At 34.6% G+C, this 15,799-nt stretch overlaps 1 protein-coding gene across 2 annotated transcripts in view; it reads right to left on the minus strand.

Annotated features, from left to right (window-relative positions):
• hepacamb (hepatic and glial cell adhesion molecule b) overlaps positions 1-2,375 on the minus strand; it is a 29,234-nt gene extending 26,859 nt beyond the window's left edge. For both annotated transcript variants that reach the window (XM_056458571.1, XM_056458570.1), the window contains exon 1: positions 2,232-2,375. In XM_056458571.1, coding sequence (XP_056314546.1) covers positions 2,232-2,319 — 88 coding nt within the window. In that variant the 5' untranslated portion in view covers positions 2,320-2,375. The remainder of the gene's footprint in view (positions 1-2,231) is intronic.
• Between the last annotated feature and the right edge of the window lie 13,424 nt (positions 2,376-15,799).

Consider the following 15,799-nt stretch of genomic DNA (forward strand, 5'->3'; position numbering starts at 1 on the left):
TAACGAGGGGTCACAGCAAATTGTGTCTTTTATTAGTTCTTGTAATGTTTCTTGTTCTAAATGTGCCTGACAAGGTTTATATTGATTTACATTTAAGTATGTGTCTTCTGTAAATCATTGTAAAATCTACAGTATGATGATACTGGTTTGCAGCTGGAAGGGCATCCGCTGCATAAAACATGTGCTGGATAAATTGATGGTTCATTCCGCTGTGGTGACCCCGGATTAATAAAGGGACTAAGCCGAAAAGAAAATGAATGAATGAATGAACGAGTAGGCCTAGGCTACTATAATAAAGAAAATCTTCTCTAAATGTAGAACTAAATACATTGATATGCATTGAAATACATGATGAATACTCTTAACACATGAAAATGTAAAGCCTACAGCTCACAACAAATGTGTAAAGTTATTGCCTACCATATTTAACAAACTGTTTACTGCTAATTTTATGTAATTTTGCTCACATAGATAATTGAATATTAATCAAATTATGTCATTACGCTGCTGTGCCGTCAGCCAATCGTTGCATTGCTGATTTCGAGGATCGATAGATCTCCTTCACAACACATGCAGCGATCTGATCAGTTCATCCAGACATTTTAATCTGATTCGCCAACTTGTTTGAAGAACCAAATTAGCCAGAGATCAGTTATCAAGATTAAAAGATCCAGGATCTGCCAAATTATCTTGTATCATTTAAGCGAGGTATGAAGAACGACCCCAGGAGTTGGTTAGGACAAAAATTAATATGGAAAATATTCCTTATATTTAATATAAGGATAATCGGGTGCTGTTGCTTTCATTTAGAACACTGTTTAAATCACTTGCTCTTGTCCTCAATCTGGCAACCTGTGCTTGCGTTTGTTTTGATTCAGGAGTGCAATACCTAGTTCAACCACTGGGTGTCAAAATTACATACTGCACCTTTAAAATATAATATGCAGTTAATTATTACTCATTCTTGAATGTATTTTAATACATAAACGCCAGAATAAGTACACTACATACATACATATATATATGACAGAAAGTCATGACAACAAATGCTTTTATGTTACTTTAACTTAATTTAGTAAGTATATCAGGGATTAACTGATTTGATACTGATTAAATCACTTTTTTTAGTTATACAAATTTTCATGTAATTCTTATAGCCTGTTTGACTGATTTAAGTTGAGATAACTACAAAACTTTATCTGATTCAACAAAATGTATAGTGTATACAGTGTATAGTAAGCATGCTGTTTCATTTTTACAATTTTACAACACCAAAAACATATTTGACCCATTCATTCATTTATTCATTGGGAGTCATGTTACAATATTCCAAGCATTTTAATGTCACTTAAAATATATTACTGCCATTGTATTTTATAACCAAATATCAAACATCTGCCATTTATTTAGAAGTCTGTTGAATTTTAAATGATTAGACAACAGAAAATTGGTTATTCATTTGAAAAGTGAAAATATAGTCACTGACACCATTTACTGAATTCTGTTCTAAGAACATTTGCTACTTCCATTAGCACAACTTCATTTCTGTATATTCTCTAAACCTTCTATAAGAAGGAACATTTAAAATATTAAAACATGTTTGAAAACATAAATAGTTCAAACACTTCATTACAGAATGAAAAATATAGAATGTAAAAAATTAAAATTAAAACACAGAACACTATTAACGTAACTGGAGGTTAGCTTATAACTTTGAATCAATCTTCCTAGAATGCTGGTCAAAGATCTGAAAACGTTATGCCTATACGCTAATGTTTTAAAAATCAGAAAAGCTCTAAAAAATGATGCCTGTTCATTAGAAATCTTTAGGGCTTGATTTGATATCTTGTGCTATGAAGTTCACAACTTAAATGTGTCACGTAAAAAGTGTCTTAAATCCACATATATATATATATATATATATATATATATATATATATATATATATATATATATATATATATATATATATATATATATATATATATATATATATATATATATATAATATTTTATATTAACATGTACTGTAATATGGAATATTTATTTACTAGTTTCTACTCATAACAACCTCCCTAGAACTTGACATATAACAATGAAGAACAGACAATATGACAATGAACAGACAATAAAAAAATAACAAGTACCAGAGAGTGTATGCCAAACGCTCTTGGTCGGGGCCAACAGATTGGAAATTTTAATTAAGAAAAACTTTGATTTGTTCCTCTTACCTGAGTGAATGAGAACAGCAAGACTGAAGAGGAGAGGGGCTGCAGAAGTGGCTGATGCCCAAGAGAAAGCTCCCTTCTCTGCCTTCATCTTGGGTCTAACTTTCACAGTCTTCCCAAAACAATTACCATGATTTGTTCAGTCTGAGCACGTCCCCCAACTCAGAGTCCAGCCATTCCTTCTGAGTCGGACAATGCCGTACTGGACACACACACACGCGAGCACACACACACACACACACATAAACACACTCATGTGCATGTGTACAGTACATGCATTCATGCAAACCTTGCATTATGATGGCATGTTTGTGAGTCATTGAATGGCTATGTTTGTGTAAGGGGGGATGCTAATATGCAAATGTATGTGTGGGGATCTTGTTTTTACTTTACATCCTGATTGTTTATTGTATTTTACAAATAAATGACAGTAATTTTACAAATAAATTAATAATATAAATAAATTATAGAATTCTGATAATTCATTCATTCGTTTTCTTTTCGGCTTAGTCCCTTTATTAATCTGGGGTCGCTACAGCAGAATGAACTGCCAATTTATCCAGCATATGTTTTACGCAGGATACCCTTCCAGTTGTAACCTCTCACTGGGAAACATCTATACACACTCATTCACACACACATACACAGACAATTTAGCCTACCCAATTCACCTATCTTTGGACTTGTGGGGGAAACAGGAGCACCTGGAGGAAACCCACGCAAACACAGGGAGAACATGCAAACTCCACACAGAAATGCCATCTGGCCCAGCCAAGGCTCGAACCAGCAACCTTCTTGCTGTGAGGCAAACGTGCTACTCACTACGCCACCGTGCAGCCCCAGAATTCTGATAACTATTATAGAAAAATTATTAAACAAGACATCTGGACACGCTTTACAGTCCCTCCAGGATATTGCAGGTGCATTTTTAATTTATCTGTGGCCTAAAATGACCACCTTTCCTCATATTTTATACATCAGTTTTTTGTTTTGCTGTGAAAATACACCAGTATCTTGGTAAACACATCTTTTTTTATCTCAGGAACTCAAAACAACATCAAAAATGCAAACTGATTTGACGTCAAGACCAGATTCGATGTTTTATTCATCTGAAAGCTTTAATTCCAAATGACAGATTTACTATGGATTTTGTATGACTACACTGTATTTAAACTATCTTGATATCAAACTAAATCTACAGTCTTACAATCAAATTTTGACATTGACACCAACGTTGACATCAACGTAGTTAACTAAACAATTTTTACATATGTTTAGTTGTTAAAATTCAGGAGAAACTGACCTTATATTAAGTATCTTTAACTAATCTGATGGAACATTTTAATTAACATTCAATCATTTTCTTTTCGGCTTAGTCCCTTTATTAATCCGGGGTCGCCACAGCAGAATCAACCACCAACTTTTCCAGCACATGTTTTACGCAGCGGATGCCCTTCCAGCCGCAACCCATCTCTGGGATTTTAATTAACAATTAAATAGAAATAATATTCCAACTATTACACTGTCAAACCACTTTAAAACCACTGTCAAACATTTTAAAATCTAAAATTTGTACATTTGAATGTATCCCTGATAAACATGTGTTTTTTGATGTTTTCCTAAACCCATCTCAGTCCACTCAGCTTGTTTCAAATTTTGTTGGGTTGTTTGAAACCTTTGTCTCAACTTCTATTGAGAAATTTAAATTGGCTTGGGAGGATGAACTTGGACCTGAGATATCAGAGGAACTATGGGATAAGTGCCTGACTACAGTACGATCCTGTTCGGTAAACAGTAGGCACCAGTTAATACAGTTCAAAGTTATTCATCGCCTGCACTATACCAAAACCAAATTAGCTACACAATTTTTTTCTGCCTCTATTTTACCTATGTATGACAAGTGTAAAACTACAGAGGACACCAGAGCTCATGAGTTTTGTTTTTACCCCTTTGTTAAATTTTTTGACAAACATTTTTGATTTACTCAAAGGCCTGTAACATTTCCTTCCAACTGGACACGCTTGCTATTTTTGGGGTTTCAGAACACTCCATCACACTTCCAAAACATCTCCAACAATCCCCCTCTCTAGGCATGACTGTGGCTAAGCGGTTAATACTAAAATACTGGAAATCTTCTTTACCTCCTTCCTTTCGAATCTGGTTTATGGATATGGCCTTCATTATCCACTTGGAAAGGCTCCGATTTATGAGGTCCAATTCCAACGAAAAATTCTTTGCTACCTGGGAACCCATTCTCGGATACTTAAACCTGAAACATGTTCAATCCAAATCCAGCACCCCTCATGAAAACTGACTGGCACACTACCTTATGACTTTTTGATGACTACATACTCTGCAACTACATTTTGCATCTCCAACAGCTGAACCCACATGTATGGCAATTCATGTTATATTTACCTGCAAAGTGTGCATAATTTGAGTCAATGTTGTTTGTTTTTTTTCTGTTGTACTTAAAAAAAAAAACCTTAAAATAAAAGTAGAAAAAAATACCACATTTTAGTTGAATTTCACAATGCCAATAGGTGCTGTTGGGCCAAAAGTATGCCAAGAAAATATATTTAGTTATATCTGTAGTTTCAGATCATTCTATAGCAGCCTGAACCACTTGTACAAAGTAAGATGGATCCATGTTATTTACATCAAGTTCTGACCCTGCCATCTGAACCTAATTTTCAATGATCTGTTGACCAGTTTTGCTGAGCCTGCGTGTATGGTAGCCTCAGTTTGCAGTTTTTAGCCATCTTCTGCTGCTGTAGCTCATCTGCTTTAAGGTTTGATGGGTTGTATGTTCAGAGATGCTCCTCGGCAGACCCCAGTTTGCTTGTAACACGTGGTTATTTGAGTTACCTTTTTTAGACAACCCTCTATAAACTCTGTAGATCAGGGTTGTTAAACTCAGTTTCTGGAGGGCCAGAGCCCTGCAGAGTTTAGTTTCAACCCTGCTTGAACACACTTACCTGTGGGTTTTAAACAAGGCTGAAGGACTCGATTAGTTTGATCAGGTGTGTTTAGTTAGTAGATTAGTAGTTTCTGTATAATTTGTATAGCCAGTCCTGCACTAACAACCATGGCACATTCAAAGTCACCTAAATCACATTTTTCCCCATTTTGGGAGATTTCAGCAGATCGTCTTGACCATGACTACATGTCTAATTGCATAGGGCTACTTTGATTGGCATTTTATATATGTGAATTAAAAGGGTTAGTTTTGCACTATTAATTACTTACCCTTACGTCATTCCAATACCCTGAGACCTTCATTCATCTTCAGAACACAAATGGAGATATTTTAAATGAAATCTAAGAGCTCTCTCAACCTCTATAGACAGCATTGGTCCCAAAGCTTTAAAGGGCACCTATGGTGAAAAATCTACTTTTTAAGCTGTTTGGACAGACATATGTGCATGTATGGTGTATAGACTGTCATATTGGGGTGATATAAACATACTCAGTCCTTTTTTTTCAGTTTAGCAACATAAAAACGGTGGACCAATTGGAGTGGTTTTCAGATCGACCGCAACTTTACATAGGAGTGCGGTCCCCCCGCCCACTGAGTTAATTGACAGCTGCACGTATTAACATGTCCCGGTAGTCACGTGTATAATCATATCAACAAGACCAGACGTGCACAAAGCAACCTGGAATAAAAGGTGTGTTCAGTTTGCTAGGATCATCAATCATCATCAAATGTGATCAAGAGTAAGTTTCACATGTTTAAAATGTTTTAAAACAGTGCACGTGTGTAATGAAGTACAGCGATTTACTTCAGCTTTACTTCATCAGCACAGCCGCGTGTCAGAACAATTATAAAGGAAGACGCTTCAATCCCGGTTTGTGGACGTTAAATCAGGTTTATTTTGTACATTAACATAACAGATATCCATACAGCAGTAAATATTAACCTGTATCATATCACATATGCGTGCAAAAAGAGTGCAAAGCTAAACGGGCGCTCTGTCTGTCTGCTGTGTATGTGTGGGCGTGTATCTGTGTGTGCGCGCGTGAACTTTGTGTGACTCATCGATGCAACTGCACAACAAATACTCATTGGTAAAGTTCTTGCTGTAGTATTTCTCACAAACGCTATGTGAGATCTGCTTCCTTTAAGTCTGTCTGTTGTCTGACACAGCCGAGGGAGGAGATTAAGGCATACAGAAAGACACGTAGAAACGGTGGGCGGGGAGGACTAGCCTTAAAGAATCAGTACACCAAAACCGCCACCCAGTGCAAAAATGTATAAATAGGAATTTAATAAAAGGTATAATAAAAAATCTGATGGGTGTTTTGAGCTGAAACTTCAGACACATTCTGGAGATGCCAAACACTTATTAAATCAATATTAAATCTGAAAAAAGGGCTAACCTAGGTGTCTTTTAAAAAAAATTTGTGCGCAAAAAAAATTATAATTTTCCTATGTCTTCCCACATAATTGAGTTTATGTTCTTTATATAATATTTTGTGCATAAAAAAAATAAATAAATAAAATAAATAAATTGTATGTATGTATGTATGTGTGTGTGCGTGTGTACTTATGGTATTAAAACTATCAAACTTCCATCATATACCTTATTCAAAGTACAGTTCAATTTGTTTTGGACTGAAAGAGAGAAATTGGCAGCTGTTACATTTTGAAACATCAATAAAAACAAAAATCTGATTTCAAATTAGAACTAGGGAAAAAAAACAAGACAAAACAAAGGAGTACCTTGGCTGAAGATGAATTAGTCATTTATTTTAAGCAGCAACATATTTGCTTGACTTTATTTAATTGAATCTGTTTGATACAAAGTTGTTCCAAAAGAATTTGACAATCCAACACAACAGACGACCTTTTTTTATTCTCTTTATTTATTTGATGTACATCTGCTCATCTGTCATTTTTTTCTTCTCTTTTGTCCAGTTATAAGCTTTGCTTGTTTCAGCCATGACAGTCAAAACAAGCGGGAAACATAGTAAACATATCAATCTGCAAGTTCCCTGCAGCTTGATTAAAAAATATTATAAGAAAAGCTTTACTAATGTGAAACCTTCAATTCCAAATGACTAATTTACTGTGGATTTTGTTTGACTACAGTTTTAACTACCTTGATGTGAAATTCTGCAGACATCTGCAGTCCTGCAATACATTTTGATGTGTATTTGACACCAGAGTTAGATGTTTATTTGATGTCTTTTTGACATTGAGGTAGTCAATTGACTATTTTTGACATGTATGTTAAAATACAGGAGGAACTGACTTTATATTAAGTATCTTTAGCTAATCTGTATAGGAACATTTTAATTAACAATTGCTTATTTTAAGAAATGTAAAGAAATAATATTCCAACTATATGATATTACACTGTCAAACCAAACAAGTATCCTAATTACCACATTTTAGTTGATATAAACAATGCTGAATTGGTACTTTTGGGCTTAAAGTGTGCCAAGAAAAAATATTCAGTTATATCTAAAGTTCCAGATCATTCTAAAACTAGGAGCCATGGCAGTCAAAACATGCCAGAAACAAAGTAAAGATATCAATCTGCAAAATTACCTGCAACTTGACTGCAACCTTAACATAGTCAGCTGGGGTTTTACAGGGCACATTAATACAATGCTGCCCTCCATTGGACTGAATGCGCCAGCTTGACCCTTTCTTCTCTATTCCACTACAAAATGGACAGTGTCTCTTCAGCATCTCCAGGCTGACTTTTATCTAAACCAGGGACAAAATTGTCTGTCTTTTCAGTCTAGACACTGCAGTCTAACAGGATAAGCCCAAAGTGAACCTCATCAAAAGTTACATTCCCATTTTATGCTCACATTTCACTTTAATGATCACACATCCAGCATGGGGAGCAATTAAAGCCAGTGACTAATTCATTTCCATCACATAAGTCGGTGTAGGTGTAATGACCTCTTGTCATTAACAAGCTTGCACATCCCAGCATGAGCACGCTTTCTGTACTAAACAAAAGGCATATTTACCAACAGAAAAGAGAGATGAAAGGCGAACATATGAGCGCACAGAAGCAGGAGGCAACACTGTGGCAGATTTTGTCTGTGTTGCCATTGGAAACCTGAGTGAAATTCATATTTCATAACTCTCCCACCCCCGGCTGAGTCCCTGGACGTGTCAGAGCGAGTGGGAGCAAAACGTGGGCGTAAAGTGGGCTCAGAGGCTCCAGAGCAACTTAAGGCTCTCATCCCACAGCGCAACACAGAGCAGGATATTCACTTACTACTCGTGGATTCAGACATGCCGGGGTTGTTGCTATGCTGAATTTCTTGAGTTGTGGTTAGCTTTGATGGGAACTATTTACCCTTAAGCGCCTATTTTTGAGAATGGCTCTTAAAAAGTATTTTTAGATCTGAAAATAGTGTTTTTTTTTAGGTGTATCATTATGTGAAAGAAAAGGAACATTTCCTAATAAAAAAGACAACACACTTCTGTAGTTTGTACAAGGAAATTGTTCATTTCATACAGAGAATAAATACCACACCATACAAAGACTGTTTACTTTTGAAATAAAAAAGCAGGTAAATTAAATGTGTATCTAATATGTAATCCTGGATCACAAAAACAGTCTGTCTATTTTTGGCAGTAACCAATAATACATTTATTTTTCTTTTGTGCCAAATATCATTAGGATATCAAGTAAAGATCATGTTCAATTAGGATATTTTGTAAGTTTCTTACTGTAAATATATCAAAGTATAATTTTTGATTAGTAATATGCATTGCTAAGAATTTAATTAGGAAAGGCAATTTCCTTTTTCCTGTAATTTTCTATTTTTTTAACTTTGTTTTTTTGACGCTGTAAAAAAATGTATAAACAAGTTCCATATTTTATTATTAATGTTTTTTTCTGTTACTTGATGGTTAGAAATTGCATAATGGGACCTTGATCTCTGCTCCATCGACTTTTGATTAGAAAAATTCAACTGTGCAGTTTAACAAAGTGACTTTTATTGACATTTTAGTATAGTTTGAAACTATTTATTGTTTAAGAAATAATGTAGAAAGAATTAAGCAATGAATGTAAATTTAACAAATTTTTATCAGATAATCAACATTTTTTTTTGTTTGTTATACAAAGTTTAACAATATTTTGGGTCAGTTTGTCTCATGTAGGTTTGCTGTAAAAATTATGTGAACAATTAGTCATGACAGCATCTGTTTTTATTTCATGGTAACTTATTAAACTAAGGTAATCATGTTCTAACTTATAGAACAAGATTAGTATTTTTTTTTTTTTGGAAATTTTAATTAGTAGTTGACTTGATTTTGCCAAATAAGACAAGACACATGAATAGATCATTGTATAAGTAAAGCCTCTAACCCTTCTAATAATCCAAAACCTGAAAATAGTTTTACACTTATCTCTAAACCTCTGGTTATTATAAAACGTTTATTCATTGTTATGCTAATGTTACTTCATGAGAAGTAAAAGCTTTCAATTTTAATCACCTTTTCAAATGTTTCATTTGATTTATTGATTAACAAAAGACAACTCTTACTGATTACTGTAAAATATCCTGTCTTAACTCTCCCTCGCTCCATCACTGACAAATACAAACTTGTTCAGTTTCTTTCTTAATTTTTTTAGATCACAATAAGTGCATTGAATCCAACTAGATGTGTCCAATGCAATCTCATGGCAACTTTTTTAATTTAGTGGCTAATTACTATTTATTTTGTACAATCTCATTTGCACGTTTATGTATGATTTGTTCTTGCAAATCATACGTAGCCCTATATACATTTCTAGAGATTGCGAATTATGTAGCCAGGAGTATGTTTGGCTGCATTTCGTCTTTACACTTCGCACTCGCGAGAGAAATTTTAGATCTCAAAAAGTGTACACAGCAGCCTCTGGTCAATTCACGAAAAAAAAAAAACTGCCCAAAAAATTAGCTCCTGGGACGTATTTGGGGCTCTCCAGAAATGTATATATGGGTACATTTTCAGAATGAGTTTGAGGTTCATTGCTCATTTTTATATGAATGTAATTGTATAACTTCCTACAAATTAGTTACCATCCTGATCATATTTAATTATTCAGACAATTGGTAACTGTATTTAACCCTGTGATTTAAAAACAAGTCTCACAAAGTATTTAATCACAAATGTCAAAATATAAATATGTATTTTAAATACATGTAATCAAAATGCAGCTCGTATCTGCCAATCATTTAGCAAGTTTGCATTCAAATCTACTGCAGCCCAATCAGAAGGCAATGAAATTAAAGGCCGTGTTGAGTGCAACAAAATGATAAATTGAGTAGGGATGTAACAATTCACCATGAGCCGGTTGAAAATTAATTCAAATTTGTGACTATTCGGTAGAAAGGTTGAACGAATCACAATAATTTTTTTTAACAGAGTTTTAAACAAAGTTTTAACAAAGTTTTTTAACACTTTGTTTACAGGCAAATTTGCTTTACTTGCACATCAGCGGCAAGCAAGAGATAAGGTGACGGCGGTGAAGTGCGCCAGACAAAACACAAACTGTGTGCAAATACTGCAGAAAGACGCTTGCCTACACTAACAGAACCACAAATATGAAGCACATAAATCATCAACACAGTGAAAACTACTGTCACAGACCTCTATACATAAACACACAAAAAAAAACTATTAATAAGCCAATCCACCCTTTTTTTATGGATGTGGTTAGTCCCCTGGATCAGAGGACCTGTTGACCACCTCTGTACACACTGCTTTATGGTTTAGGCTTTCCTCTCCACACCAACCATGTAAGTCCCCAATTAAAGAGGGTTTTTTTTTTCCAGTAGGAGGCATTATAAATGTGCAAAGACCTCAGCTTATGCCAGAAAACATAGATATGTTTTCCCAGAACAGTCACAGTTTTAGTTTGTTTAAATGAGTCTTCAGTTTCTGTTACTCTTCTTTTTTTGGAATTTGTATTTAGTTGTGGCAGAAAATTTATCATTTTGTATAAAATGTTCAGATTTAAGAAAAAAAACGAAAGGGCTCTTGTTCACCTTAAAGTTGTTTCAAATAATTTTGTTAAAAAAGTCATGACTAGATCATGAAATTAGTATCATGAATCGTATCGAATCGTGAGTCAGGTGAATCGTTACATCCCTAATATTGAGGAATGTTGGAAATCTGTTTTCATTGACATATGTGTTTTCCTTAAAATGGAAGTCAATTGTTAGAGGTTATCAGCTTTCATCAAAATATCACTCTTCTTTAAAATGTCCCCGCGGCTGCCTTAATCTGTTACTACATTATTCAAATTAAATACCCTGATCTTTTCAGATATATTGATTGCACATATATCTGAAAAGATCAGAGTTTTTAATTTGAATAATTTACAGTTAAAAGTGTCGGCAGTTCATTTTCGACCGTTTTACAGTATACTTCTACCCACTTTTCAGTTTTTTTAAACCACATGTCTTTTACACATGCATGGCTCGCAGCAGTCTTGTGCCACTGCTCCATATTAACTGCTTGTTATCACTGAGGAGGCCGTGTAGATGTAATAAAAAACTCTGTCAAGGGAAAGGGCAGGAAGAGATAATTACAACACGCTCTACTTTCCCCTGTCCATTGTGAGTTGTGTACTGTAATTAAAACATGAGTTCTAGAGGAACTCTTTCACTGCCAGACAAAGAGCAGTCTGTGGAATGACTGGGATGTCAGCTAAATAACCTGCTGGTAAAGTTCCTATTTGACCAGGGCATATTAAAACTAAACAAAACAGAAAAAGTGTCGGAGATTGGCTGACGGTTTAGTTAGCCCCTGGTGGTAGATGTCGGAACTACGATAACTGGTGAGAAAAACGAAAAAAAATAAAACTTTACAAAACAAAACGTGTATTCTGACTCAATATTTACTGTTGTTTAAACATGTAATTATAGTATTTATATATAATATGCTGTAGTGTAGGTTACAGCAGTGCTATAATTATAAGAGATAACAGAGTGCTGCTTAAAAACATCCGGTTTCCTAAACCGGAAAAGCCATTTTAGATAATCTAAAACGAGATGACATGTTCGATGACCCTACAGAGGATACATGGATTTTGGAAAACTGGATGGATGGGTAATGTGATAAGTTTTTAAATCCGCACAAACAGCTGCTTGATTTGGACTTGATTTTATCTGTTGGGGAGAGTGGGGATGCTTGCAACTCTTTTAGCGTTTCCTTCAGATTAACAGTTTTTTTTTTTCGTGGAAACTCATTATTTTCATATATTGAACCCATATTTATCAGATACCCAGCCATATTGCTATAACGTGTACATACACTTACCGGCCACTTTATTAGGTACACCTGTCCAACTGCTCGTTAAAGCAAATATTTAATCAGCCAATCACATGGCAGTAACTCAATGCATTTAGGCATGTATACATGGTCAAGACGATCTGCTGCAGTTCAAACCGAGCATCATAATGTGGAAGAAGGTGATTTAAGTGACTTTGAACGTGGCATGGTTAATGGTGCCAGACGGGCTGATCTGAGTATTTCAGAAACTGCTGATCTACTGGAATTTTCACACACAACCACATCTAGGGTTTACAGAGAATGGTCCAAAAAAGAAAAAATATCCAGTGAGCGGCAGTTCTGTGGACGCAAATGCCTTGTTGATGCCGGAGAATGGCCAGACTGGTTCGAGCCGATAGAAAGGCAACAGTAACTTAAATAACCACTCATTACAACTGAGGTATGCTGAAGAGCATCTCTGAACGTACATCATGAAATATAAGTATGTATTGTTATGTATTGTTACTCCTCATCCTTGGTCATTTATCTCCATTGTATGCAAGCAGGACCTACTCTTTTATTTATTCTTTTGTAATCCAAAGCATATGACTAAATTTTAATCTTTGGATGTGCCATTCTTTTAAAGAAAACGTTTAAAGGAAAAGCACATTTCAGATTTTTCTCTGGTTTCCTCTTTCGTCAAAGTAATCACAAGTGAAATGAACTGCAATGCCAACAGAGCTTTCTACAGGTGTTATAAACCTCCTTATTTAAAACATCAAGCAATAGGGCACGGATTCAGTCCACTGACATTTACATTACATTTATCTGCATGCATTTGCCGGATGCTTTTATCCAAAGTGACTTACAGCACATCTACGCTATATGTTTTATCGGTATGTGACCTTAGCAGCGCTAATGCCATGCTCTACCAGCTATTCAAGAGCACAAGGGAAAATGTTGTATTGAACAACAGATGATCTGATACAATTGAGCAGGCACAGAAACACAAATGCACCACAAAGATTCGCAGAGGAAGCGCAACACGCAAGGAGTGCATTTGAGTAAATCCATTTTTAATAAGCATTTGTGCTATTTGAAGGCTACAGTCTCACTGTTTGAAAGATTGATTAAGCTGTGGGAATACTTGACTGAATCACATGTCTCTGACACACGCTGTCTGGAAAAATGCACTGAATTTTTGGTGTACTGCAGTGCATAGCTTGCGTATTTGCCATTAATTAAAAACAGATGAGCTTCAATTACAGTGGTGGTTCACCCAAAAAAGGACAATGCACTCACTTTAAAGAAAATATAAATAGATTATAGTTCAGTTGAAGTCAGAATTTTTAGCCACCATTTGAATTTTTTTTCTTTTTTAAATATTTTCCAAATTATGTTTAACGGAGCAAGGAAATTGCCTGATAATATATTTTCTTCTGGAGAAAGTCTTATTTGTTTTATTTTGGCTAGAATAAATGCAGTTCTTAATTTAAAAAAAAACATTTTAAGGTTAAAATTATTAGCCCCTTTAAGCTATATATATTTTTTGATTGTCTACAGAACAAACCATCGTTATACAATAACTTGCCTAGTTACCCTAACCTGCCTAGTTAACCTAATTAACCTAGTTAAGCCTTTAAATGTCACTTTAACCTGTATAGAAGTGTCTTGAAAAATATCTAGTAAAATATTACTGTCATCATGGCAAAGATAAAATAAATCAGTTATTAAAGCTATTATGTTTGGAAATGTGTTGAAAAAAAAAAAAATCTTCTTTCCGTTAAACAGAAATTGGGGAAAAATAAACAGGGGGGCTAATAATTTTGACTTCAACTGTATATGTATATGTGTATATATATATATATATATATATATATATATATATATATATATATATATATATATATATATATATATATATATATATATATTGAAGACTGCCATTGTAAACAAATATTATGGAAGTCAGTGGCTACAGGCAGTGTTTCATTTGTAAATGAATAATTCCCGGAACAAAACCAGGAAATAAAAGTAATCGTGACTGATGTCTACCACACAATTTCAGTTTTCCCGGAACTTGACGTCATAAAACGGTGATAGCGCAAAAAAAGAGCATCACATTTCTGAATGATCTTTAATTATTTTGTGCCATATAACGTTATACAGTAGGTCAGTCATGGATAATAAAAACATGTAGCTACAAACATCGTATGAACAATCACTATTCAGTTCATTTCACTATTTTGTGCCAATGAAAAAAAATAATTAAAAGATTCACTCAGTCTAATCTTCAAGAAGAGCCCACAGTTAGCTCTTCCGTCATGTTCTGTGGTTGACTTGAGATCACTATGCTTCTGTCTCCCGCTATCCTGATCCAGTCGCGCAGTTTTTCTCAAGATCACTTTTGATCAGGCTTATCAGATTAACTTACTCTTTTTTTTTTTTAAATATGCGAAATTGCCTTTTGACCATTTTGAAAATACAAATATTATTTAGGCAGGCCACTATGTCATTATTTATTTCGCTGCTCTCTGCTCGCGAAACAATCAGCAACCAATGAGAGTGATTGTAAACTTAAGAAAGTCGATTGGCTGAAAATATTGTTGAGGGCCAATAGTTAAACGTGACCTTAACTTTCGCATGGTGACTACTGTCGTGTGTATGCACACATAATCCACACAGCCTTCGCTCAAAAGGTGAGTAAAGAATAATGATTTTTGGGTGATCACTTTACTTTAAGAGGTTTTTATAAGACTGTCATGAAATTTTTATAAATATGACATGATACGTCACGAATATGAATGATATTTTGTGAATGCATATGACAACAGTCATTAAGTGTCATCCGCTCAGTTATGCTATTTTAAATGCAAAGGTGACATTGTTTGAGATACCTTTGCTATGACAACTTGACATAAACAAAACCTGTTTTTCTCATGACAACTTAACATTATTAGGACAACATAACTGGTCATAAATCTGTCATAAACATGACTGTCATGATACCATTAGAACTTTAGAATTGTATGAATTTTATAACAGTATTGTTAATATTTTTCTTGACCTCAACTACAGTGGTACAAATTAAATTTGTCACTTAAAGGGCACCTATTTGACCCCTTTTTGAAGATTTAAGATAAGTCTTTTGTGTGTCCAGAATGTGTCTGAAATGTTTCAGATCAAACACCCATCAGATTATTTATTATACCTTTAGAAGGTTGTAATTTTCAGCTCTGAGCATCTTGTAGCTGTTTTGTTGCCTGTGCCTTTAATGCTAGTTCTCCCTGCCCACTGTTCCCATGTGCCTGTTAGAGTATGCTGCAATCTC

The sequence above is a fragment of the Danio aesculapii genome, chromosome 5 (assembly GCF_903798145.1).
Source record: "Danio aesculapii chromosome 5, fDanAes4.1, whole genome shotgun sequence".
NCBI classification, from domain to species: Eukaryota; Metazoa; Chordata; class Actinopteri; order Cypriniformes; family Danionidae; genus Danio; species Danio aesculapii.